The sequence below is a fragment of the Engystomops pustulosus genome, chromosome 1, assembly GCF_040894005.1.
Source record: "Engystomops pustulosus chromosome 1, aEngPut4.maternal, whole genome shotgun sequence".
In the NCBI taxonomy this organism is placed as follows: domain Eukaryota; kingdom Metazoa; phylum Chordata; class Amphibia; order Anura; family Leptodactylidae; genus Engystomops; species Engystomops pustulosus.
Window position 1 is genome coordinate 147443597 of NC_092411.1, and position 27811 is coordinate 147471407.

General features: G+C 41.8%; 2 protein-coding genes across 2 annotated transcripts; one reads left to right on the forward strand and one right to left on the reverse strand.

The window, feature by feature from the left end:
- The first annotated feature begins 14654 nt into the window (after positions 1 to 14654).
- Positions 14655 to 21188, forward strand: LOC140135176 (protein DVR-1-like). Its single transcript, XM_072156323.1, has 2 exons — positions 14655 to 14968; positions 20195 to 21188. Exons 1-2 carry the CDS (start codon positions 14701 to 14703, stop codon positions 20992 to 20994), a joined length of 1068 nt encoding a protein of 355 aa, XP_072012424.1. The 5' UTR covers positions 14655 to 14700; the 3' UTR covers positions 20995 to 21188.
- Positions 21189 to 22172: 984 nt separating this feature from the next.
- On the reverse strand, positions 22173 to 24868 carry LOC140091963 (derriere protein-like). Its single transcript, XM_072126552.1, has 2 exons — positions 24616 to 24868; positions 22173 to 23439 (listed from the first exon to the last, which is right to left on the reverse strand). Exons 1-2 carry the CDS (start codon positions 24866 to 24868, stop codon positions 22628 to 22630), a joined length of 1065 nt encoding a protein of 354 aa, XP_071982653.1. The 3' UTR covers positions 22173 to 22627.
- Positions 24869 to 27811: the final 2943 nt, after the last annotated feature.

Genomic DNA, 27811 nt, shown 5'->3' on the forward strand with positions numbered 1-27811 from the left:
TTTATCCAGCGACTGCTCCTAAACGGGCCCCAACCTGCATGATGTGCTAGTTAGGGGTTATTTTACTCGAACTCAGTCACAGCCGCTGATCTTTGGGGCTTCTAAACTGGCCTGGGGTAGTAAACCCTGTGGCCATTGCATTGCATGCCCCAATATGGAACAAGCAGTGTCATTCTCAGATCTAAGAGGGGGACGTGAATTCAAGATTACTTGGAGCATCTCGTGTGATACTAAGGAAGTCGACTATTATGCCTATTGTCCCTGTCCCAAAATTTACATTGGGATGACTACTCGTGAACTAAGAATCAGAGCGAGAGGACATCTCTAATTCCATCTCTATTGATTCCTCGACAAACTTAAACCGATTCCTCGTAATTTTAGAAAATATCCTGAATGCAATGATAATTTCATCCCTAGATATGCATAGATATTGTTCTAAGAACGCTCTGTTCCACCATAATTTAAGCTTCCGATGTAACAATGTTTTTAATTTGCATTTAAGTAATGTAGTGTCAGCCATATTGCCAGTGCCAGACTCGCCAGTCGCATCCTGAAATGCTCGATCTAATCTAGATCTCCATGATAGTTCTCTGGTTTTAAAATCCATGACAATGTAATCTGTGAAAAAGCAACAGGAAAATCAATTACATAAACCAAAAACAATGGGGGTCATTTACTAAGGGCCCGATTCGCGTTTTCCCGACGTGTTACCCGAATATTTCCGATTTGCGCCGCTTGTACATGAATTGCCCCGGGTTTTTGGCGCACGCGATCGGATTGTGGCGCATCGGGGCCGGCATGCGCGCGACAGAAATCGGGGGGGCGTGGCCGAACGAAAACCCGACGTATTCGGAAAAACCGCCGCATTTAAAAACCGAAAATGTGTCGCTTGGGGAGCGCTCACCTTCACCTTCTATGGGATGGTGCATTCCGGGGCGTTAAGATTATTTTCGGCGCTACAGCGCCACCTGGTGGACGGCGGAGGAACTACCCTCTTAAATCCCAGCCGGACCCGAATCCTGTGCAGAGAACGCGCCGCTGGATCGCGAATGGGCCGGGTAAGTAAATGTGCCCCAATATGTCATACATAAATAAATACTGTAGAACATCTAACAGTAATAAGTACCAGAAGAGCCAAAAGCCTCTTTGAATAATCACATAAAATACCAAAAGTAGAAGCAAAAGAGGAAAAGAAACGCAAGGCTACAAAATGAGTAATGGAAAAGGGATAATCTTTATTACCTTATATACTCGAGTATAAGCCTAGTTTTTCAGCACAAAAAATGTGCTGAAAAACCCAAACTCGGCTTATACTCGAGTCAAAAAAATAAATACCCCTGCATATCTTCTGTGCGATCTGTCCGCCAGCTGCAGCAGGCTATATACACTGGGGCAGGGTCTGGCAGGCTATATACACTGGGGCAGGGTCTGGCAGGCTATATACACTGGGGCAGGGGCTGGCTGGCTATATACACTGGGGCAGGGACTGGCTGGCTATATACTGGGGAGGCTGTGACCAATGCATTTCCCACCCTCGGCTTATACTCGAGTCAATAGGCTTTCCCTGTATGTGTTTTGTGTTAAAATTAGGGGCCTCGGCTTATACTCGGGTCGGCTTATACTCGAGTATATACGGTACATATCAAAAGACATAAATACTATATAAAAAAATAAAAGATAAATGCATCAAAGGACGAGATACATAATACACGCCAGGTAATAGGTCCTAAGAGTCAAAAGAGTAGTACAGGTAATAAGTAATATAAAGTCACAAAAGCACATATAATATAGCAAGAGGTAATAGACCATAGACAATAGTATACGTATACATGCTTACAAAAAGCAATAAGGTGAGGAGTGTACCATAGCTACCAACAGATGTACGTCCAACGTGACAAGAGACATAACATGATCAGTGATAGATAAACACCAAAAAGCAGCGAAAATAACGTTGGAGAGACAATAACAGGACAGACTATTACCTGGCGTGCAACCCCGACGTGCGTTTCAACCGTAGCAAGTCTTTGTCAGGGGATAAAGCCAGGTATAGGAAACTGGTATATATCAGAAATAATGGCCAATAAGGGATGATGAGTGTTAACATATGGCAGGCTCACCTCAGTGTATGGCACATGTGCAGGAGCCACATTGCAAACAAAGGAAGGAAACAAAGTGACGTCAGAAGGGGCGGAGCCACAGCATCCTTGATGATGTCAAAAGGGGGCGGAGTCACCAAAACAAAGGTGAAGGTGAAAGGAGAATGGGCGGAGCCGGGAGACCCATGACATCCGAAGGGGCGGAGCCAACGCCTCCTAGAGCGATGCCCAAATGGTTATAACAAAAAAATATATATTGATAATACAAATATAAATAAGGATGATAATACAGACACCGTGTACATATGAATGATGATGAATATCCAACATAGCATATATAAATATATAGCCAACATATGGAGAGTAATACCAATAGCATTACATATATAAGAAATGAGGTAGATGAACATATAAAGGGCACCAAACCTTGATGTAAACAATCACTTCATACTACATAAATACAAAAAAAAGATGAATATATACAGTGAAAAATATTATAAAATAGTATGTTGCTAATGTGAAGACACGATTAAGGATACTACTTACACAAATAAATATTAGTGATACAAAGTGAATGCATGCAAAAAAGTGCAAAGTGTGAAGTGCAAAGGGTGGTGAAAAACCTATAATAGTGATCTAAAAGCTATATACAAAAGCGCAGCATAAAATATAGACACACAGCAGGAAGAATGAATGGTAAAGAATAATAAAGACTAAACTATGTACCTATAATACTAAGAGTAATAAATATGCACTAGCAGATGTCATCCAAAAAATAACACAAGGACCTGATTGAAAAAAATACATACTCAGAAAAAGATATATTATTACATATACACTCACCGGCCACTTCATTAGGTACACCTGTCCAACTGCTCGTTAACACTTAATTTCTAATCATCCAATCACATGCTGGCAACTCAGTGCATTTAGGCATGTAGACATGGTCAAGACAATCTCCTGCAGTTCAAACCGAGCATCAGTATGGGGAAGAAAGGTGATTTGAGTGCCTTTGAACGTGGCATGGTTGTTGGTGCCAGAAGGGCTGGCCTGAGTATTTCAGAAACTGCTGATCTACTGGGATTTTCACGCACAACCATCTCTAGGGTTTACAGAGAATGGTCCGAAAAAGAAAAAACATCCAGTGAGCGGCAGTTCTGTGGGCGGAAATGCCTTGTTGATGGCAGAGGTCAGAGGAGAATGGGCAGACTGGTTCGAGCTGATAGAAAGGCAACAGTGACTCAAATCGCCACCCGTTACAACCAAGGTAGGCAGAAGAGCATCTCTGAACGCACAGTACGTCGAACTTTGAGGCAGATGGGCTACAGCAGCAGAAGAAGCAGAAGCTGAAAGGTGCCACTCCTTTCAGCTAAGAACAGGAAACTGAGGCTACAATTTGCACAAGCTCATCGAAATTGGACAGTAGAAGATTGGAAAAACGTTGCCTGGTCTGATGAGTCTCGATTCCTGCTGCGACATTTGGATGGTAGGGTCAGAATTTGGCATCAACAACATGAAAGCATGGATCCATCCTGCCTTGTATCAACGGTTCAGGCTGGTGGTGGTGGTGTCATGGTGTGGGGAATATTTTCTTGGCACTCTTTGGGCCCCTTGGTACCAATTGAGCATCGTTGCAACGCCACAGCCTACCTGAGTATTGTTGCTGACCATGTCCATCCCTTTATGAGCACAATGTACCCAACATCTGATGGCTACTTTCAGCAGGATAATGCGCCATGTCATAAAGCTGGAATCGTCTCAGACTGGTTTCTTGAACATGACAATGAGTTCACTGTACTCAAATGGCCTCCACAGTCACCAGATCTCAATCCAATAGAGCATCTTTGTGATGTGGTGGAACGGGAGATTCGCATCATGGACGTGCAGCCGACAAATCTGCGGCAACTGTGTGATGCCATCATGTCAATATGGACCAAAATCTCTGAGGAATGCTTCCAGCACCTTGTTGAATCTATGCCACGAAGAATTGAGGCAGTTCTGAAGGCAAAGGGGTGTCCAACCCATTACTAGCATGGTGTACCTAATAAAGTGGCTGGTGAGTGTATATGAACACATATAGCAAGACCCACAAAAGCTCCACAAAAATGGATGGGACAAGAATGCCACTGAGACATACATAAGAAAGTAATAAATAAAATAAATAGCACATAAAAACACCCATAAATAACCCTGAAGATAAAGAACATAAAAAAACTATAATAGCCATGTAGTCCAATACAGGAACACCTGATATACCAGATAAAAGATAAAATGAACAAGATAAAAACATGAAAAGACAACATACAAAAATAGAACATAAAAGAAAACAGATGCAAGAATACAAGAGGCAAGGCTGGCAAATGGCAACAGAGGCAAATAAAGGCAAATAGTTAAAGTTATAAGAATGAGGCAAAACCAAAGTTTTCATTGAGCACAAGAGGATGAACCGTACTGAGTGTCCAGATCCATCTTGATTCGATTTGGAGTAATTTCTTTTTGAGTGTTCCCCCTCTCATAGTCAGGTCGACATGATCGATGCCACGGATCTTCAGCAAGTTTGAATTGCATTCATGATATTTTCTAAAATGAGGAGGGATCGGTTTAAGTTTGTCAATCTGGGGGCGTGGCCTAGCTGCAGATGGAGTGAGCCACACGGCACCGGAGCTCCGCAAAATAATCCTGCTACCCGCGGCTAACTGACCTGGTGGAAGGTCTCAGGGCGCCGATCCCCAAGTTATTAACCCCAGCAATCAGCGGAGCCAGGTCCAGAGAGACGGAATGCCCGGAAATAAGCGGCTGAAGTCCTTGGGGACACAGCCGGAAAGGGGCTCACAAGATGGCGGCCGCCAGGGAGAAGAGGGGCGGGCGCTGAGGGCAGAGACTGCCGCCAAGCTCAGCAGCTTTGCCCGGGCGGTGAACCCAGTGAGTTCCTATGCTAAAGGCAGCCGAACTACCAGCAGGAACACAGGCAAGTCCCCGGGGTCCAGATTTGATGTGTTGAGGGAGCCCATGTCTGAGGAGGAAGGAATGTCGGCTGATGAGGGGGAAACAGAAGAGTCCCGTTCAGAAGCAGTGGAGAGAGAGGAGCAGGTTACAGAACCCACGCTGGCTGATATATTAAGGGCTCTGCAGCATAATACATCAACCCTGCTCAAACTCACAGGCCGTGTGGATAGCCTAAAAGAGGACATTTTGTTGATGCGCCATGATATACATAAAGTGGCAGAGAGAACCACAGCGGTGGAAGTAAGAGTGCAAGAAGTGGAGGATGTGCTTCTCCCCTGCGCCAGGAGGTGCGTGACCAGTCACAAGCAGTGTTGTTTCTCCAGGCCAAAGCTGATGATTTGGAGAACAGGCTACGCAGGAATAATGTGCGAATAGTAAGCATGCCGGAAAAGGTGGAGGGGCAGAACCCAGATGATTACTTTTAAAAGTGGCTGCTGGAGGTTTTTGGAAGAGATAATCTCACACCTCTGTTTGCAGTGGAGAGGGCACACCAGGTGCCTATCGGGCCGGGACCGCCGGGAAGACCACCACGGCCAGTACTGGTCAAGTTATTGCACTATAAAGATCGGGATCATATCCTGAGGATGGCTCGAGACCGTAATGATATAACGGTTAATGGAGTGAGAGTGGCCTTCTTCCAGGACTTTTCGGCAGAGATTCAGAAAAAGCGGATGCAATTCATGGATATCAAGAGGCAGCTGAGAGCGCTAGAGGTGCCTTACTCCATGTTGTATCCGGCAAGGCTGAGAGTGGTGGCCTTTGGGACCACGCAGTTCTTCGACACACCAAGAGCGGCTTTGCAGTGGGTGGATGCCAAGGAGGGGCGCCTGAGAAGACCAGCAGAAGACCCAGCGGGGGAATAGAGGACTCTTGCTCCGACCTACGTAACCTGAAGGGGACTTTCTTGGGACTCTTTTCTTTTTTGTAATAAGACCATTGGTGCCTTGAGACCAGAAGCTAGGTCGTATATATATACGTGTTGTTATCACTGTTTACAGATTGTTTTTTAGCGGAAGATAATGCTTAGTTTATCCTGTTAGCAGAGGGTGGTATGTCAAACCTTTGTAAGGTGGGAATTATGTACGCTGTAGTGGGTAATGCAATACTAGTAAGGGCAAGAATTGAACTATTACTGTTATTGCTTGTACGGTGTTCTAGGAAGCTAATTGTTCGCTCTGACCCTGTTGGAAAAGGGATCAAAGTGTTCATTGTTCAAAGGGGGAGGGGGAGGGTAGCGGTCCAGGGAAATACTAAATTAGAGATGTGGTGACTGTACCCCATGCGTTTGAACCTGCATAAAAATTGGGGGGGGGGGGGGAGCAGGGAGACTTGGATAACAATGACTGATAAATTTGTTTGTCTGTCCTGGAATGTTCAGGGCTTGGGATCGGTTAGGAAGAGGAAAGCTATATTTGACTATATTAAGGAGCGCTCAGTACAGGTAGTGGGACTTCAGGAGACACACCTCTACCTCTCAAAAGACACAGTACACTTAGTTAATAGTGGGGGGGCTTTACCCAGGGATACCATGCTTTCCACACAAGCTACTCCAGGGGAGTGAGCCTGCTTATTAACAAACGGCTGCCTTTTACATGCTATCCTACATTCACTGACCGGGAGGGTAGATATGTGGGATACACGGTCAGATTATATAGATGGCAGTGTGTGTTAGTGGTGGTTTATATTCCTCCTCCATACTCTAGTGTCCCGTTAAGGGACTTATTGGAGAAACTGGCAAAGTTACCGGATGTACCCGTAATATTAATGGGGGATTTTAATACGGTGGTCTGTGAGGGAAAAGATAGACGGGCCTCGGGGGAGAGAGGAGGCAATACTACCTTGACGTCCTTTGGACAGCTGTGTAGAGAAGTAGGTCTACATGACTTGTGGCGAGAGCGTAATCAAAATGTGCAACAATATTCATGTGTGTCCTCCACGTACGGTTCCTTGTCCAAGATTGATATGATTCTGGGGTCTGACTCAGTAATACCAGTAGTCCTGGATATTCAGTACTTGCCGAGGACGTCGTCAGATCATGCCCCTATTCTTCTGACAATGAGGAGGGGAATTTGTGAGGTGTAAAGGGGGTTGGAGAATGAATGCTTTTTGGCTACGGGTGATCAATGGCATGTCGGTTAAAGAGCGGGTGAAGGAGTACTTAGAGTTCAATGAAGATGTTCTTACAAGGGGCATTAGCCAGGGAAATAAAGAAGGTTAACCCCTAGGCGCACCAGGACGTTATAGTACGTCCCGGTGGCTAGATACTTAGCGCACCAGGACGCACTATAACGTCCTGCTTCTGGCACCGGCTCACGAACGGAGCCGGTACCAGAAGCAGCGGCTGTCAGCTGTCTAGTACAGCTGACAGCCTGCGCTAACACCCGCGATCGGAGCCGACTCCGATCGCGGGTGTTAACCCCTTACACGCCGCGGTCAAGCATGACCGCGGCGTGTAAGGGTCTTCCCCCTATGGATCGGATCCCCCGTGCCGCTTACCGGGGGATCCGATCCTCTCCTGGGCAGCTCCGAGGACTGGCATGTGCCCCGGAGCTGCCCGGTTTCCATGGCAGCCAGAACCCTTCCGGGTCTGACTGCAAACTGTCTGAGCATGCGCAAGCATGCTTAGACAGTTTACACTGCTCTACAATAAAATAGTATTGTAGAGCAGTGTATTGAACTTAAACCAGTGATCAGAGTATCACTGGTTTAAGTTCAAGTATGTAGAAGTAAAATTATGCAAAAACACTTAACACTACACATTATAATAAATAAAAAATAAATACATAAAAATATAAGCCCCTAAAATGTCACTTTCCCATAAAAACACTTAATAAAGTATAAAAAACATAAAAACACAAAAAACCCCCGCATGTTTGGTATTGCCGCGTCCGTAACAATCTGCATAATAAAACAGAATCATTACTGGACCCGCACGGTAAACGCCGGAGGAAAAAAACGCAAAAAACGTTCCGAAAAAAAGATAATTTTTAATTAATACCCTATAAAAAATGCTCTAAAAAGTGATTTAAAAAATTTTATGCACTCTAAAATAAGCCCACTAAAAAGAACAACTGTTCTCGCAAAAAATAAGCCCCTAACCAGATTTGTCAGCCAAAAAATAAAAAAGTTATGCATATGAATAGATGGTGATACTAAAATGAATAAGATTTTCTCCAAATTAGTTTTTATTCAGTACAATTGAATAAAATACACAAAACCCCCACATATTTGGTATCCCTGCGTCCGTAACAATCTGCATAATAAAACAGAATCGTTATTAGATCCGCAAAGTGAACCCCGTAAAAAACAACCTCAAAAAACTCTCTCTGAAAAAAAGATGATTTTTTATTAATGCCCTTTAAAAATGCTCTAAAAAGTGATTTAAAAAAGTTACGCAATCTAAAATAAGACCACTAAAAAGAACAATCCTTCTCGCAAAAAATAAGCCCTTAAACAGATTTGTGAGGTGAAAAATAAAAAAGTTATGCATATGAAAGACGGTGATGCTAAAATTAACAACAATTTTGCCAAATTACTTTTTATTCAGTAAAAATGGGAAAAAATAAAAAATATATATAAATGAAGTATTTTTGTAATCGTGGCGACCCATAGAATAAAAATAATATACTATTTTTATGGTATGGTTAACGGCCAAAAAAAAAACACATAAAAATGTTCCTAAAAATTGACGATTTTCATTTCCTCCACCAACAAAGCTTTAATTAAATCTCACCAATTAGCTATAGATGCCCCAAAATTATGTACCAGAAAAGTGCATCTCATGTGGCAAAAGAAATAAGCCCCTATAGGTCCTCAATAAAAAAAGAAAAAAATTATAGCCTGTACAATGTGACATAGCAAATCGGATCTGGATGGCGCCTCCTTCCCTCCTATGCCCAGCCTTGCGCCCATACAGCAGGTTACCACCACATATAGGGTATCGGTGTACTCGGGAGAAATTGGGTATCAAACTTTGTGGAGCCTTTTTTAATTTAATCCATTGTAAATGTTTAATTTTCCACCCAAAATGAGTGTATTGTGAAAAAATATTACAATTTTCAGACTGCACCTCCGTTTTGTTTTAACCCCTATAAAACACCTAAAGGGTTAACAAACTTCTTAAAAGTGGTTTTTCATACGTTGAGGGGTGTAGTTTCCACAATGGGGTAATTTATGAGTCTAGCTATTATTTAGGCCTCTCAGTGTCAATTAGAAGTTGAGCAGGTCCATCTAAATACAGGTTTTGGTGATTTTACAAAAAATGTGAAAAATGATACCTAAATTCTGAGCCTCAGAACATTCTAGTAAAATATGTGGAATCTTAAAAAACCATGCCAACATAAAGCAGACATTTGGGAAATGTAAGTTATGAATTTATTTGGGTGCTATGACTATCTGCATCAAAAGTAGAGAATTTAGAACGTTGAAAATATAGAATTTTTCCAATTTTTTGCCAAATTTTGTTTTTTTTCATAACTAAACGCAAAAGATTTCATCCAAATTTTTAAACTAATTTGAAGTACAATGTGTCACGAGAAAACAATCTCAAAATCCCCTGGATTTCTCATAGCGTTCCCACGCTATAACCACTTATAGTGACACAGGGCAGATTTGAAAAATGGGTCCGCGTCCTTTAGGCCAAAAGATGCTGTGTCCCGTAGGGGTTAAGGATAGGTCTAGACAACAAGGGCAGGAATTGCAGGCAAAAGTGGTGGAAACAGAGGAGAATTATATTAGACATGGGACAGTGGAATCAAGGGAAGTATGGATAGCAGCCCAACAGCAGTATACGGAGCATTTATTAGAACAAGGAGATAACAAACGTATGTTCCTAAAGGAGCAGTATTATGCAGAAGGGGAGCAGACAGGGTAGACTGCTGGCAAAAATGGCGCAGGCTCAAAGGGAGCATCCTTTTGTGTATGGGATGAAGGACATGGGTGGTAATCTGGTCTCTGACACCAAAGGGGTTTTGGAGACGTTTAGTAACTTTTATAGGCAATTATACGCGACACGGGTGGATTATACTGCAGTACAGTTGGAAGAATTTCTGAGGGGAATTGACATGCCAGTGTTAGGAATGGAGGCCAGAGAAATACTGGAAGCTCCCATCTCCCTGGAGGAGCTAGAGGAAGCACTGGGAGGTATGGCAAATGACAAGGCCCCAGGGATGGACGGACTCCCTACGGAGGTGTATAAGGAATTTGGGGACATCTTATTACCTCAATGGTGGGAGACACTGAAGGAAAGTTTTGACAGGGGTAGCCTACCATCCTCGTGCTATGAGGCCTTGATAGTGGTCCTTTTGAAGGAAGGTAGAGATGCACAGCTTCCTGACTCCTATAGGCCGGTGTCCCCTTTAACATCGGACATAAAAATTCTAGCTAAAGTTCTAGCTAATAGACTGGGCTTAGTAGTAGGATCATTAGTACATAGTGATCAGCCAGGATTTATCCCGACCAAATCTACAGCGATTAATTTGAGAAGACTTTTCCTAAATCTGCAGACGGGAATAGAGGAGCGGGAGGAGTCTGTAATAGTTTCTTTAGATGCCGCTAAAGCCTTTGACAGCATAGAGTGGGACTATATGTGGGCTGTCCTGGCAAAGTTGGGGGTTGGACCGAACTTTATTATATGGGTCCGTTTACTTTATCAGGCACCCGTGGCATGCATACGGGTGAATGGGGCTATTTCGGCACAGTTCTCATTACAGCGGGGTATGCGCCAGGGGTGCCCTCTATCACCCTTGTTGTTTGCACTGGCCATGGAGCCATTGGCTTGTTAGATACGACAGCATGATAACATTCATGGTTTCCGGTATAATGGAGGGGAGGAGAAAGTAGCATTGTATGCGGACGACATATTGTTTTTTCTCTCCAACGTCCACCAGTCATTGCCGGCAGCGATGGATGCTATTGCAAGATTTGGGGATTACTCCGGGTTGCGTATCAATTGGGCGAAATCTGCCATACTGCCTTTAGCTCTGAACCATCGGCTACAGAATTGGGAGGGGGAAATCCCAGTGGTAGAAGAGTTTAAATACCTGGGCATTAGGGTCACTAGGAGGGTATCAGACTTTATTGAATTAAACATGGTTCCGTTACTAGCCAAACTACGCAATATAATTAGGGAGTGGAAAAAACTCCCACTATCTCCCTTGGGACGGGCGAATCTTATCAAGATGACAAATAATGCCACAATTACTTTATGTACTACACAATTCCCCAGTATGGATACCGAAGTACTGGTTTCAAAGAATTCATGGGCAATTTAGAGACTTAATTTGGAAACAAGGGGTTCCTCGAATAAAACTAGCGAAATTACAGCTACCTAAATTTAAAGGGGGACTAGCGGTGCCGGACGCGTGGGCGTATTTTTTGGCGGCCCAATGTCAACATTTTGGGGGATGGGCAGTGGAGGGACGAGATTCAGGGTGCCTCTTGGTGGTTAGGCACTTTGGGGGAACATTATCGCCAGTGGCGATGCTGGAGGCAGGGAAATTAGGGGGTAGATCGCAGCAATATCCGACACTGTATCAAATGAACAGGGTGTGGCGGATGTATAAGCAGCTGGTGGGGGTAGGGCCATGGACTAAGTATACTCCTTTATGGGACAATCCGCGTTTGGGAGAAGTGTACATGCTGGAAGGCACAAGACGATGGGAACAGAAGGGGATTAAATATCTACACCAGCTATATGTGGACTCCACATTGAAATCATTCCAGCAGTTGGAGGAGGAATTTGAAGTTCCTAGACAAATGTTCTTCCAATATTTACAAGTGAGGCACAGTTTGCAGTCGCAATTTGAATCAAGTGAGTTGGAGATATCTTTGCTTGGGGTAATGACGGGGGTAGTCCAGGCCAGGGCCATGAGAGGGTTAATATCTCTGCTATATAGAGAAATCCTGAATAGAGTGCTAGGAGATCAGATGATTGGAGTGCGACAGAGATGGGAGCGGGATGTGGGCGGGTTAGAAGAGGAAGAGTGGGATGAAATATTGGAGTCCTCCTGTAAGCTTTCATTGAATGTAGCGCAGAGACGTTCACAACTGTTCTTGGTTCATAAAGCCTACCGTACTCCAGTCATACTGAGGAAAATGGGGATCCGCAGTGAGGCCAGATGTCCGCGATGTTTGATGGATGACGCTGATATTATGCATATGTTCTGGTCATGCCCGGCGCTGAGAGATTTATGGGACAGGACAAGGAGATTGCTGGAAAGGGTGTTTGACGTGACCTGACCCAGTGGAATCTGACCCAAAGGTGTGTGTATTGGGCTATGTGGGGAAACTGGAGGTTACAAGGGCAGAACAGCTGGCAATAGCCACAATTCTATATCAGGTGCGGAAGACAATAGCTACACACTGGCTGGATACCACATCTCCTAGGATTTCAGAAGTTAAAAAAATGGTTGATGTCACAATTCGCATGGAACTAGGGGTCTACCTAAAGCGTAATACCTTGAAGAAATTTGAAAAGCAATGGTGTAAATGGCTGGATTGCCCAGGACTAGGGACGGAGGAGTTGCTCAGAAGATGGACATCAGTGAACCTAGGGGGACTAGTAAGGGGGAGGTAGCGGCTGAGATGGAGCAGGGGCAGTGTTGGGGTACAGCAAACGAAGGTTATAACTGTGGGCTACAGGGGATCGGACCGCTGGGTGGGGGGAGAGTTTGTAGCGAGGGCGTTTCTTCCTTTGGGGGGAGTTGTTTGTATAATGTTATGGTCATAAACTGTAATTTGATGTATGTTATCAAATGAATACTAATGTATATGCTTAAATAAAGACCATCTGATTTAAAAAAAGTTTGTCAATCTGCGAGGAATCAATAGAGATGGAATTAGAGATGTCATTAACATGTTCTCTCGCTCTGATTCTTAGTTCACGAGTAGTCATCCCAATGTAAATTTTGGGACAGGGACAATAGGCATAATAGACGTTTGCCTTAGTATCACACAAGATGCTCCAAGTAATCTTGAATTCACGACCCCCTCTTAGATCTGAGAATGACACTGCTTGTTCAATATCGGGGCATGCAATGCAATGGCCACAGGGTTTTCTACCCCAGGCCGGTTTAGAAGCCCCAAAGATCAGTGGCTGTGACTGAGTTCGAGTAAAATAACCCCTAACTAGCACATCATGCAGGTTGGGGCCCGTTTAGGAGCAGTCGCTGGATAAAGGGTCAATATTTGCGTCAGGACTGGGTCCGAAAGTCATAGTATTCCATTGATCATGGAATGGAGTGGTGAATCTTGGTGGCTGTGCAGGGGCTGATCTCACCTGTGAATGTAACAAAGAAGAGCGACTGGTGGATCGAGCTCTTCTATAAGCCTTCTTGATTGATCGTCCACTGTACCCGAGTTCCAAAAACCGTTGTCGAAGTTCAGATGCCCTTTCCTCAAACTGATTATCTGTAGAACAGATTCTACGGATTCTGAGGAACTGACCAATGGGAATAGAATTTACAGGACGTCTCGGATGTGCTGAGGAAAAGTGAATATAGGAGTTGACAGAAGTGTCCTTCCTACAAATATCAGTGCAGAAAAAGCCATTAGGATCACGCATCAAAGAGACATCCAAAAAGTTAACTTTATGCAAATCTCACGACTGTAGTCATGTCGGCAAGGGCTACACCAGAAAATATACCTAACTACGCTGTGTTGTGGTGTATTTCACCAGTGAAAGCCAAAATAAATCCCTAAATTTTCAAAGATGTTGATGAGCAATGCGCATTACTCCTTGCAGGATACACATAAGGAGATGGCTTGTTTGTGTTTGAAAAATTGTAGAATAAAACACCGCTCACACAAACGATAGCTGTCAGATACTGATCTGACTAAACAGTACAAGAGTAGAAGTAAAGGGTCCATGCCATAGAGAAGGACTATTTCATGTCAACCAAGTAAGTAACAGACAAAATTAGTTCATGCGCATTCATGTTGCTTCACTGCACACACTCAGGACATTGAGAACAGTGTAGTTCTGACCTTGGCTTTACTATGTACGGAATGCATACAGTAAGGTCCCAGTTGACATGTGCGTTTCTATGGAAACACAGAACCCGGTATCTTGTATTAATCCCTTTCCACAATTTACGTAGTACCACGTCACAGTCGGCAGTGACTTTCCAACACTACTACTACTACTTCTAGCTTCTGGCAGAGCTGACTGACCACCCAAGCCTGGGTGTCCTCGAACTCTGAGGGAGCGTTCACACGTTCCACTAACATCGCGTTCATAAGCTACTATTTGCAACTTCAAAGTCTAAACAAAAAGTCGCAAAAGTAAGTCTAAACAGCCAACACATCACATGTATCACAAAGGGAAAAAACTAAAAAGATACAGTGCAATAATTAAGCAGGCCAACTTCAGGGAACTTGAAAAAGTGACAGCCAAAAAAAACTATGATACATGTGCCCCATGGTCTTCATAATAGGTTTTGGATTCAAAAACGACAATAAAAAACCTGAATGTGGAAACACACCATGGGCTGCTTGAATCCAACAGGCTTTTCCACAAGCATCTCCACTTAAGAGCTGATTGGTGAATATAAAGCTGGGTTATCAATGAATTCAGCATTGTTCTGCAGAGATTACCAAAATGCTGTGGCTCACACTGGGGGGCTTTCTGTCTGTGTTAGTCTTGATATCAACAGATACAGAGATGAGACTCAGGGAGGAATTGTTCTTAAGAAGTCTGGGTTTCCCAGCTAAGCCAAATCCTGTCTCACCCCCTGCTATACCCTCTGTACTGTGGAAGATCTATAACCAGAGGATGGGAAGTATGACCCCCAAAAAGAATCAAGATTTATGCTTTGTGGAAGAGTTCAATGTCCCTGGTAGTGTAATTCGGGTCTTTCCTGATCAGGGTAAGGCCAGGTTCACATTGTGCTAGTTTTTTTTTTTGTTTTCTACTCTTTTTTTTTGTAGTCCTCAGTCTGATTCCTTTAGGGCGCGGTCCCACGTTGCGTTTGCAAACGCAGACGCAGACCAAACCGCGCCCACCGGGCGGTCCGCGGTCCAATCGCATCGGCGTTTTCAATAGAAACATAGAGAAACGCCGATGCGATTGGACCGCGGACCGCCCGGTGGGCGCGGTTTGGTCTGCGTCTGCGTTTGCAAACGCAACGTGGGACCGCGCCCTTTAACATTTTGTCCTTAGGGTGATGGCATACGTTCCGTTTTTCAGATGCAGTTTTTGAAGCAAAAAGCAGGTGTGGATGATAATGGGTAAGACAAATAATTGAAAGGTGCTGCTCCTCCTCCTACATTCACTCCATTCCTGGTTTGGGCATCATAAACTGCATCTGAAAAACTGAACGTGTGACATCACCCTTAGGGCGCGTTCACATGTTGCGTTTTGACCTGCGTTTTCATTGCGTTTGAAACGCATATACAACAGCTGAGGAGAGGTGATTTGCCTAATTTCATCACTGTTAACGCATGCGTTAACAAAACGCATCGTAAACGCGATGTTAACGCATGCGTTAACAAAGCGTTACCGCATGCGTTTTGTTAACGCATGCGTTAACATTGCGTTTACAAACGTAAACGGTAATGTAATTAGGCAAATTACCTCACATCAGCTGTTGTATATGCGTTCCAAACGCAATGAAAACGCAACCAAAACGCAACGTGTGAACGCGCCCTCAGGGCGCGCGTTCACACGTTGCGTATTGGTTGCGTTTTCATTGCGTTTGGAACGCATTACAACAGCTGATGCGAGGTAATTTACCTAATTACATTACTGTTTACGTTTGTTAATGCATGCATTAACAAAACGCACGCGTTATAATTAGGCAAATCACCTCTCCTCAGCTGTTGTATATGCGTTAAAAATGCAGGTCAAAACGCAATGTGTGAACACGCCCTCACTGTTACTTAATCTATTATTGATGAAACTCTACACTTGATGACTAATGTGCTAAGGCTGTGTTCACATGTGGTGTTTACATTGTGTTTGAAACACAATACAACAGCTGAGGAGAGGAGATTTGCCTAATTATTTTGCTGTTAACAAAATGCAATGTTGATGCAATGTTAAAGCATGCATGAACAACTTGATAACCAAACACACGTTAACATGTTTTATCAATGTGTTTTGTAAATGCAATTGTTAACAGGAATTAACAGCTGTTGTTTTGCATTTCAAAACGCAAAGTAAACGCCATGTGTGAAAGCAATCAGGGCGGTTTCCCACGTGTTGTTTTTGTTGTTTTTAATTGCATCCAAAACGCAAGTGGAATGGGGGTTTGGCCAGAACGCATATGCGCTTCCAATGTGTTTCATTAGAAATGCAAATGCGTTTTGGCCCAACCCCCTCCCACTTGCGTTTTGGATGCATTTAAAGACGCAGCGAAAATGGCATGTCGGAAACTGTGTTCAGGATGCGTTCCCTCACGGTGGTTTTGTTGCATTTTTAAACATATCCAAAACACAAGTGGGAGGGGATCTTGGGCAAAATCATATGAGAATGTTCAGTTTTCAGATGCAGTATTTGAAGCCAAAAGCAGGTTTGGATCATAATGGGCAAGAACTTATAAACAATTATTGAGTTGTATTCCTGTCTTTTTTTTTTACTTCACTACTGATTTGGACATCAAAAACTGCATCTGAGAAACTGAAAGTGTGAACCCACCCATGCTTTACTATGCAGCATACATAGTGACCATAAAATGTTTTAGGCCAAGGTCACCTGGGGGCTTTTGCTTCATCTTGGTAGTGAGACACGTGGCGTTTTGAACAAATGCGATTTTGAATTTGAATGATTTGTAAAATCACAGTGACTTTTTTTTTGTGTGTTCTTGCTTAGATTTCTTGTTTGTGCGTGTGTTTCTTGTTTGTGGTGCAGTGAAAAATGTACCTCACAAATGCAGACTTTTGAAAACACAATGGACACAACACAAGTTAAAACAATATAATCCCATAGAAAAGGAAGCTGAAGAAGATTCAGTTTTTGGCTGGTGCCACACGTAGCGCTTTGTCTGCGCACGCAAACGCAGACAAAGTCGCGCCCACCAGGGCAGGCCTCAGCCCGATCGCATCGGCATTTCTATGGAAATGCCTGCGATCGGGAACGAGCCGGCGGTGTTTTGCGTTAATTTAACCAGCCTTAGGGTGAAGACACACATGGCGTTTTTGGGCCGTTTTTACTAAGTGCGTTTTCAGATCGTTAAAAACGCGTGCGTTAAAAAACCCATCCCTTTTTAAAAAACGCATGCGTTTTTTGAAAACGCATGCGTTTTTGTCCGTTTTTCATGGCGCAATTTCGGAAAAACGGACAACCGCATGCGTTTTCAAAAACCGCATGCGTTTTTAAAAAACGGATGCGTTTTTAACGATCTGAAAACACACTTAGTAAAAACGGCCCAAAAACGGCCCAAAAACGCCATGTGTGTCTTCACCCAACGGCGTTTTTGGGCCGTTTTTACTAAGTGCGTTTTCAGATCGTTAAAAACGCATGCGTTTTGACCAGTTTGAATTAAGATAATTGGTGAAACCTGTCAAAAACGCATGCGTTTTTTTTAAAAAGCATGCGTTTTTGACAGGCTTGACCAATTATCTTAATTCAAACTGGTCAAAACGCATGCGTTTTTTACGATCTGAAAACTAAAAACGGCCTAAAAACGCCACGTGCGCCGTTTTTAGTGCGTTTTCAGATCATTAAAACGCATGTGTTAAACGCATGCGTTTTTGTCCGTTTTTCATTGCGCAAATGCGGAAAAACGGACAAACGCATGCGGTTTCCAAAAACGGATGCGTTTTTTAACACATGCGTTTTTAACGATCTGAAAACGCACTAACTAAAAACGTCCCAAAAACGTCCTAAAAACGCCATGTGTGTCTTCACCCTTAGGCCCCTTCCACACTAGCGTTGCATTTCACGTCAGGGTGCAATGCGTGAAAAACTGACGTTTTTGGCTGCGTTTTTGTTCCATTTTTCCTTGGAGTAATTAGCGTTTTTGCGTTTTTCACGCGCGTGTTGTTAGCGTTTGTGGCGCGTTTTTCACGCGCGAGTCAGTGGGTGACTCGAGCATTTTTCAAAGGGACCATGGTTTGGGATTAAAATGTGTTATTTAATTGAAAAATAATGTCTTCTGATAAGTTGCAAACATCTGCGATCTATTCTTCACTGTTCCCCGTGTATATTATCTCCCGACAAGTTAGCAGATGTGAAGAATAGAATAAAAACAGTGAACACAGGATCATTTAAGTGAAAAACACAGTGCAGAATAGATTGCAGATGTTCGGCACATCTGCTTACTTGTCGGGAGATACGCGCGGAACGGTGCGCCCAAAATAGCATGTGAAGAACAATATATATGTGTGTGAAGAACACATTGCAGATGTTTAAATACGCGCGTGAAAACGAACGCAAGCACGCGCGTGAAAACCAACGCTAATGAAGAAAGACCCATTGAATACAATGGGACAGAGTGCAATGCAAGTTCTGCGCGTCAAATGCACGCGCAGAACTCGCGCGTGAAAAACGCCAGTGTGGAAGGGGCCTTTGAGTTGAATAAAAAATTGAAAAAAGCCAAAACACCTCGTGTGTCACTGGCCAAAGGATGAAAGCTGTAGGGGATATCCAGAGCCATATTTGAAGTGCTAGCGGTTTTAGTTGCAACATGAGGATGGGATTTGTTTTATACTTTCCTAAAATGCTTGTTTAATACCTTGTTTAAAGCTAGTTTGGCCACAATAGGATAGTTGATAAATGTCTGATCACTGATCCTCTCACATGTATGTGTTCACCATGAGGCTGCGTTCACATGATCTGGCTGACATGTTTAGAAATGCAAGTGAAACAGAATGTGTTCACACTTGTCGTTTACATTGCATTTTGAAACTCAATACTACAGCTGAGGAGAGGAAATTTGCCTAAGTACAGTGCTGTTAACATCTGTGTTTACAAAATGCAACTGGTAACATAATGGTACCCCATATATTAAAGGGGTATTCCGGGAATATGAACGTCTGACACAAAAAATCTTGATGATATAAATAAATGAATACAACAATGTTCAATGTCATTAGTTACAAAATGGAGCTTCAATAGTTTGATTTTCTGATTTACAAAATGTATGGCCTCTCTAAAGTAGGTGGAGTTATCACTAAGATGGCCGCCACTGGAAACTACAAGTTCCATGATCCTTTAGTTCTCAGTAACTCCTCCTCTCTCTTAATGCTCTGCTCCCAGTGATGATATAACAGACTTTCTTGCTCTGTTACCATAGTAATAATGTGTAACTGCCATCACCACAACAGTGGCCATACTGAATGCACTGCAACCAACCGACTACAGCCAAACATAGTGGTGATCACATGACCTGCCCAGGCAGGTGCAGGACATGTGATGTGGACATATGACCAGAGGCCATCTTCTGTCCTGTGTCTGCTCTGCAACGGACCGCGTGGAGAAAATCTACAGACTGATTAAAGGGCCAGTAGCATTTTAATTCTTCATTACAGTCTGTCATCAGCATTTTTCTGCTAACGGGAGCAAAATGTTAAATAACAATTAATTACACATTAGCTTATATTTTGAGTACCCATTTGTATATGAATTATGCTTATTCCTGGAATACCCCTTTAACATATATGTTAACACAATGCATGTGCCATGTTAAAATGTTTTAACATCACATTTTGTAAAAGCAATGTTAACAGCAATTTAATAAGGCATATTTCTTCTCCTCAGCAGTTGTGTTGTTTAAAAACTCAATGTAAATGCAAAATGTGAATGCAGCCTAGAGAGCTTCTAAGAAGAAAGCTTAATATACCATTTGACTACTCATCCCGAAAATATCTACAAGAAGTGACTGCCGAGGCCTCAAAGAAAGCAGTATTAGGATGTACCCCATCTTTTAGGTCTTTGAGTTAGCTGCTGTTTGTGCATAGTGATAAAACTAGTACAGAAGACTAGTCTGGCACCAGCTTGGATCTCTGGCTGTGTTTACTACTTGCGTATGTTACCAGCTAACTATATAGTGCTGCATTTTCCAGTTATGCAATTCATTTCTTCGATTATTATTATTTTTTTTTTTTGTGGATTTTGTTTTTAAATTCTTTTCTTTTGAATGCCTTTATATTAGGTAGGTTTATTCCTACGTCTTCAGGTCCCCCTTTAAACCTTTGCTTGGAAAAGAGACTATTCTTCAATCTTTCTGCCATGGAAAAAGAGGAGATGGTAACAATGGGACGGCTGGAGCTAAGGTTTAGTCAAAACACCTACTATGGACAGACTTTTGATTTGCGGCTATACAGAATTCTACAAATGTCCCTGAAAGGAATGGGTAGTCAGAAAACTAGCAGAAAACTATTGGCTGCCCAAACTTTCCGTCTGCTTCACAAGTCAATGTACTTTAATCTGACCGACGTTTGCCAGATTTGGAGAGACCCTCATAAAAACTTGGGACTTGCTCTAGAACTTTTTCATAGAAAGGAAAGTACAGTTGATGATTGTCAGGGTATACAAACTTTTCTCTATACTACACTTCTAACTGTGACCCTCAATCCACTGCAGTGTAAGAGGCCACGAAAGAAGAGAAGTTATGGCAAGCTACCATTTTTGGCCAGCAATATCTGCAAAAAGAGGCGCTTATATGTTGAATTTAGAGAGGTGGGTTGGCAGAACTGGGTGATAGCTCCTAGGGGATACATGGCCAACTACTGTTATGGAGAATGCCCTTATCCTCTAACAGAAATGCTGAATGGATCAAACCATGCTATCTTGCAAACTCTAGCGCATTCTTTTGAGCCTGAGGATATCCCGCTACCCTGCTGTGTCCCAACAAAGATGTCGCCTATCTCTATGTTGTTCTATGATAACAATGACAATGTGGTCCTGAGACATTATGAAAATATGGCTGTGGATGAATGTGGCTGCAGATGATGGAACTGGACTATGTGAATTGATTTGCATTCAAAAATTTTTTTACACGTGATTATAAATACACCATTTAATATAATTGTAAAAACTGTTTAATAATAAGCTATTTTACTGTAAATGTCTGCCTAAATATGTATGTATAATATTCTATGTGTTTTCTTTGAAAAGGAACTTCTCCTATTAAACATTATATCTGACCGGTCTATAGAATATTATGTTCTGATATAGAATTTAATTTGTGTTTAAATAGCTACTCCTTTTGGGTTTAGGAGTCAATAGGATGATTCCAAACAGGGATTTTCCTATCTGAGAAAGCTATCACTGGGTCATTTTCATTTAAATATTTTGATCAGCTTCGCACCTCCTTCTACTTAAAGGAAACCTACCACTTAAAAGTGGTAGTTCTAACCCACAAATACATGGCACCAGCTCAGGGTGCCGGAGCATATTTTCATGAATGCAAGAAACCCCCGATTTTACACCTTACATTACAACGCGTTTCAACGCACCAGAACGGAGCACCAAAACAGCAATTGGGGGTTTCCTGCATTAATGAAAATATATGCTCCGGCACCAGCTCGCCCTGAGCTGGTGCCATGTATTTGTGGGTTAGAGCTACCAGTTTTCACTGGATTGTCAAGGTAACAGGTTCACTTTTAGGGGGGGGGGGGGGTTCACATCAGTGATTTTTAACTGAAGTCATTTTGGCTTATGGACACATACAGATTGGTTTTCTCTTCAGGGATTTTTCACCGATGCCTCACTGAACCATTCTTTTCAATGGGCTTTTTCATACGTTGGTTTTTTTTCACTGATCAGTGGTCAATTTAGAAGCAGTTTTTTTTCCACTAATTGAATTTTGTCACTGAGCACAATAAAAGCAGGTTCTAAATCGACCACTAATCAGTGGAAAAAAACTGACGTATGAAAAACTCCATTGACAAGACGGGTTCGGTAAAAAAATCACTGATGTGAAAAAAACACACCAATGTGAAACCACCCTTAGATGTTGTGCTTAACAATATATAATATAAACGATACATCCTATGTGTTATAGAATTTTAAAAAAAATCTGTTGTCATATAATACAAGGTATAAAGACTTGTATATTTTTCATAAAGTAAACATTACTTCTTTGTTTGTTTGTTTTTTTTTTATCTACAGCTTTATTTAAACCCACCCATTACATAAACTTCTCAAAAATGATACATTTGTAGCAATTTCTGTATACAATGGTTCAGTATGTTAATTTGCAGAAGTCCATATATCGTGCCCAAAGCAGAGTTTGCTTCCTTCTTAGTGCTACAAAGAATAATCAGCGTAATACAGGGTGACTGCAACAACTGTGGGAGTACACATTAATAAAAATTCTTTAGTCTGTATCAAAATAATTCCCTTTCACTTGGAGACAAAAATAATGTCCCCCTGGGACTCCAGAAATGTTCTCTTTATACTTTAAGATAACTTCCTTATTCCAATGTTCGGAAACTTGGTGGAAGTCTCCTTCGTTTTTCTTCTTCTTCATTCGTTTGCACAAATATTGCTTCAAATGTTCAAGAATAGAATCAAGTGCTCCTAAATAATTCCACCAATATGATGGAGGAGCATTTAGGTTAAACTGGGAGACTAGGGTGCCTCATTTGCAGCCGCATTCATCAACTACCATATCCTCATAATGTCTTAATACAACATTGTCATTATTATCATAATAGAGCATGGATATGGGGGATAGCTTAGTTGGAGCACAGCAAGGCAAAGGTGTGACTTCAGGCTCTATAGAGTGCACCAGTGTCTGAAGCACAGCATGATTGGTACCTTTCAACATTTCTGTCAGCGGATAAGGACACTCTCCATGACAGTAATTGGCCATGTAACCACGGGGTGCAATGACCCAGTTTTGCCATCCTACATCCTTAAAGTCAATGTACAGTCTCCTTTTTTTGCAAATATTACTTGGAGTTGGCATTGATGGCTCTGTGCTTCTCTTGATACGAGGTGCTTTGCAACTAGTGGAGTCAAGAGAGACTGTAAGCAAAGACGCATGGATGAAAGAATTGATATGCTCACAAGAGGAAGGCAAATGATTGACCATGGTTGTATTACCATCAGCAAATATTTCCAAAATGAGCCCCATATTGTTCTTTGTGTTGGTCCAGTCTTGTGCCACCTTTGTAAGGTTGAAAGAAAGAGACTTGTGATGAAGACGAAATGACTGAGCAAACAGAAGTTTCCTACTGGTCTTGTGGTCTCTCATACTTTTTAAGGTCATGTGCAAGGGACGGTACAATTGAAGCTGGAATTCCTGCCCTTGATATGTGTTGTGCTTGAACTTGATCTCCAGTTGTCCAAGTGTTACTTTTTCTTTTTTTTCCACCACAGAAAGGTCAAAGAAGAGATGTTTTTTGAGGCACAATAATTCATGAGACATGTCATTAGAGCTTAAAGGCCCTGCATAAAAGAAATAAAAGAAATATATTAGGTTATTTAATAAGTTTTATTAGTACCACATTAAGACAAAATATAGCACATGACAGTATGAATTACAAAATGCACAATCTTTAGCACTCAATAATACAAGTAGTATACTTATCCCTGCATCTGTACGCAAATTGTGTCCCTAAGGCCTTAATAAATATCCAAATGTTGTTTTTAACTTGAAAGCAGGAATGTTAGGCACATTGTCATATATAGTGATGTTATGAGCCCTGGTAAGGTGATTCTGGTGAGTTCATTTGATGATTACATGCACTAACCGTCCCACAGCTAAAATAGTTCCATATCAGATGGAAGAGGTCTCCAAACATGGAACTGGTATATGCGTCCATTGATGTTAAACCATGCATAGCATGAGGGGGGATTACAGCAATAAAGGTTGTACCATCTGGGTATGATAGTTTAAGGCGTCTTTCACACTAGCCTAGAGTTTCATCAGAGTCTGATCAGAGTGCGATCAGGTTTTGGTCAGTAAAAATGTGACATTTTCATCAGAGTTCAATCAGTTTTCAGTCAGGCAATTGCTCAGTGAAAAACGTCTCATAGTGCAATGCGTTTTGGATGCATCTCCATAGAGCATGCCTGTTGAAAAAAATGCAACTCTGACAAATCCCGTTGAATAGAATGGGGCAGATTTATCAAGCTATCTGAAAGTCAGAATATTCTTAGTTGCCCATGGCCACCAATTACAGCTCAGCTTTCATTTTACCAGTGTCCATGAATATTTTAAAGGGGAGCTGTGATTGGTTGCCACGGGCAACCTAGAATATTCAGACTTTCAGACAGCTTGATAAATCTGCCCCAATGAGTCAGAGTTCTGCACATCAGAAACACATGCAGAAGTCACGTGTGAAAAACGCTAGTGTGAAAGGGGCTCCACACTGATACAAAATCAATCACATCAACTATTTGGGGTAAAACAAGCCTCTTAATATAATATTACTATGTTCCAATAAGCAAGTCACATGAAAGTTAGGTAACTATGGATGTTGACAGAGACTATGCACCTACATCTATGAACTGTAACATCGAAAAAAAAAATCACTACAGAGCCTCATCTACTGTATAAAACAGGTATATTAATTGATGCCATTATTTTAAGTATATTGATTTATCATTCTTTCAACTCACCTTGATCTTTATAAGATCTGACAATATTTCCAGGTACTTGAAATCCCTCCATCCTGCACGGATTGTCAGCATTAATGCCTTTCTCAAAAATTTTCCATAGTGTTTTCGGTACAGGACCAGGAGCAACGGGTTTAGGTCTTCCATTCAATCCCAAGGCTTTCAGAAGCATCCTCTCCTGAAATGGTATCTCAGAGCAGTCAACTAGCAAAAGATAGGATAAGAGAGGATAAATGAACAGCAGTGATGTGTCCATGGTGATCTCTGGCAGTGGTCTACTGGCTTGGTGTGGGACACATTCCTAAATACTCTCAAAACCAGCCATGTGTGAAATTTGTCAGCTTTTTGGAGCCAGTAGGAGGTGTTAACAAGCCATCGTCCTGTCTCCTTTTTAATGCAAATAATCACATTCCAGAATCTGTAATCCTTAATTATATTTAAACTATTTTGTGGACAGGAGAAATTCATACATGTAAACACATTACTTTCTATAGTTTAATCCCCCCCAATATGTATAATTTGGTGTCCTTTATATCTCTTAACACATGTAATATTAATGCAGAAGATTATAGATTATTGTTTGTAACAGGTATGGTTATTTTGCACTTCTAGTACTAGATCAATTTTTTTTACATTTTGATTGGTATACTGAAAGCACATAGGAATGTTTCATATTTAGCCAGACCTAAATTCCACTATTTTCAAGATTATACATGTTGTAATGGCACATGCTGCACACAGAGAAATTGCTGTATGACTGATAAAGTTACATCACATGATGTAGTAACCATTGATACTTTTGACTTAATGGTACATAGACATCATTGAATATGTAGAAATATTTGCTGAAATTTTCATAAGGTTCCATTCGGGAGCAAGAATATTCTCTTGAAGACCACAATTATGATTGGAACATAAAGAAGGAAAAACTGAAAATCTATCCAAGTAGTTTTCTTAGGTTTCATTTCTACTGCTTGCTTAGGCTTACAAATACTACCCAGAATACTACTTTCTTAAAAGGGCCTAAAGTTGTCTACAAGGCTTAAGAGAGCAAATGTTTTCAAAATGTAAGTTAACTCTGGACATGGGAGATCAACTTCTTGTAATCTAATTGAGCACTTGGAAACTTTATAATCGATTTATTCCCCTGGTCCCTGTCTACTATAAAGTATTGAACACCTAAATGTGGTTCATCAGTGCTTGAATGTCCCTTTCAGATACCAAATAATAACTTATAAACAACAGAGACCATATTACAAAATAATTTATTTTGTATTTATCTTGCTATCATTCATTGGGAATTACTAGTATGGACACTAGTTTCACACACATTCTTATTATGCAGTCTTAGTGTACAATATTGGACCATTATATGATATGGCTGACAAAGGGCATTTCAAGTTTTGAAAGGACTCTAAAAACTATCACTTGCGTATATCAGTTATGAAGAAGACCCTGCTGCCGAGGCTACTGTACTGTTTTCAAACAGTCCCGATTGATATACCCATTTCACGTCTGAGATCTTTATACGGGGCCCCAGGAGAAGCAGGATCTCGACGACCACAATGTACACTTCTAAGCTACAAGGGGGATTGGGAGCGGTGAGCATTATCAAGTATTACTATGCCTCCAGGCTGGTGGTCTCGCATAGAAAGGAAGCCCTACCTCACTGGGTGTTGAATGAACAATCTGCCTACCCGCAGGCACCGCTGGATGCTCTACTCTGGCTACGCCCTAAAGAAAGGTCGCTGCTCATGTGCCCACTCCTCTCTTCCATGCTCTCAATCTGGGACAGGGTCAAACGTAGCTACGGTCTACAATCTCTGCATACTCCTGTGAATATTCAATAACCCTAGATTTATTCCAGGCCTTCAACCCCATCAGTTCCAATGGTGGAAAGATAAAGGGCTATATCGTATAGTGGACTTCTGTGATGGGTCTTAGATCTGGTGAATAATTGAATCTAACTATACTATGCCAGATGTAGTAATGTTTAGATTCCAGCAAATATGTAATTTCCTCCAAGGGCTGAAGGAATCCTACCAAAATATCATGGTGCACACATCATTTGAAGGCCTGTGCCTGAAAACGGCAGACCTACCTTAAAGTCTGTCCAATGTTTACCAGATCGATAATAACCAGCCAGGGAAACTTGGATACATGCTAGTGTGGGAAAGAGACCTAGATAAGTCCTTTCCCTGAGTGAATGGGAAAGACATGGCTGAAAATATGGCAAAAGTCTCCATTAATATGGCACTGATAGAGGCAAACTATAAAGTGTAACTTTGATGGTACTTAGTCCCAGTCCGCATCGCTCAAGTGGTTCTTACATATTCTCTTATGTGTTTTAGAGGTTGCGGAGGCCGAGGCACCCACTTTCATATCTGAGATTGCCCTAAGATCCGGAGATATTGGAGACACATTTATAAGATTTTTTAATCTCCAACTATGATAAACCTGACTTTATTCCCTAGCCAAGCCCTGCTGAATGAGAGGATCCCTGACATTTCAGCTCCTGCTAGGAAATTCCTATCATTCTTCTTACTGGCAGCTATGATAGAGATCTCCTGGTAGAAGTCTACTGTCCCCTTTAGACCTGATTAAACACATACTAATGTAGATAATGGTAAATGACAAGTTTTATTGTCTTTATTCAATGGCACACGGCAGATGTGGATCACATATCAGTCAAGAGCCTGAAACATGGGATACCATCTCTATTCCCTTGAGACCCCCCTATTTTCCCTTCCCTTCTCTCCTATATTGTCTACCATTTCCCTCCTGTCTCATATTTATGACATAATGGGGCAGATTTATCAAGTGACTGAGAGTCAGAATATTTCTAGTTGCCCATGGCAACAAATCACAGCCCCTCTTTAAAATATTCATGAGCACTGGTAAAATGAAAGCCGGGCTGTGATTGGTTGCCATGGGCAACTAGAAATATTCTGACTTTCAGACACTTAATAAATCTGCCCCAATATGTTACAGTGCTAGAATTTATCCATTGCATTAATTTTGCAATCTTGATAATCCTGACAAATAATTACTGACAAAAACACATCAAGGCAACTTGTTATTTATCAGAAGAATTGCTTTTTGTTGTATCTTCCCAATTTGAAATGCATTGAAATATGCCATCATTATGTTGCTGTAAATGCAAAAATACTGTAAATACTGTAGTATGGCAGTATATGTT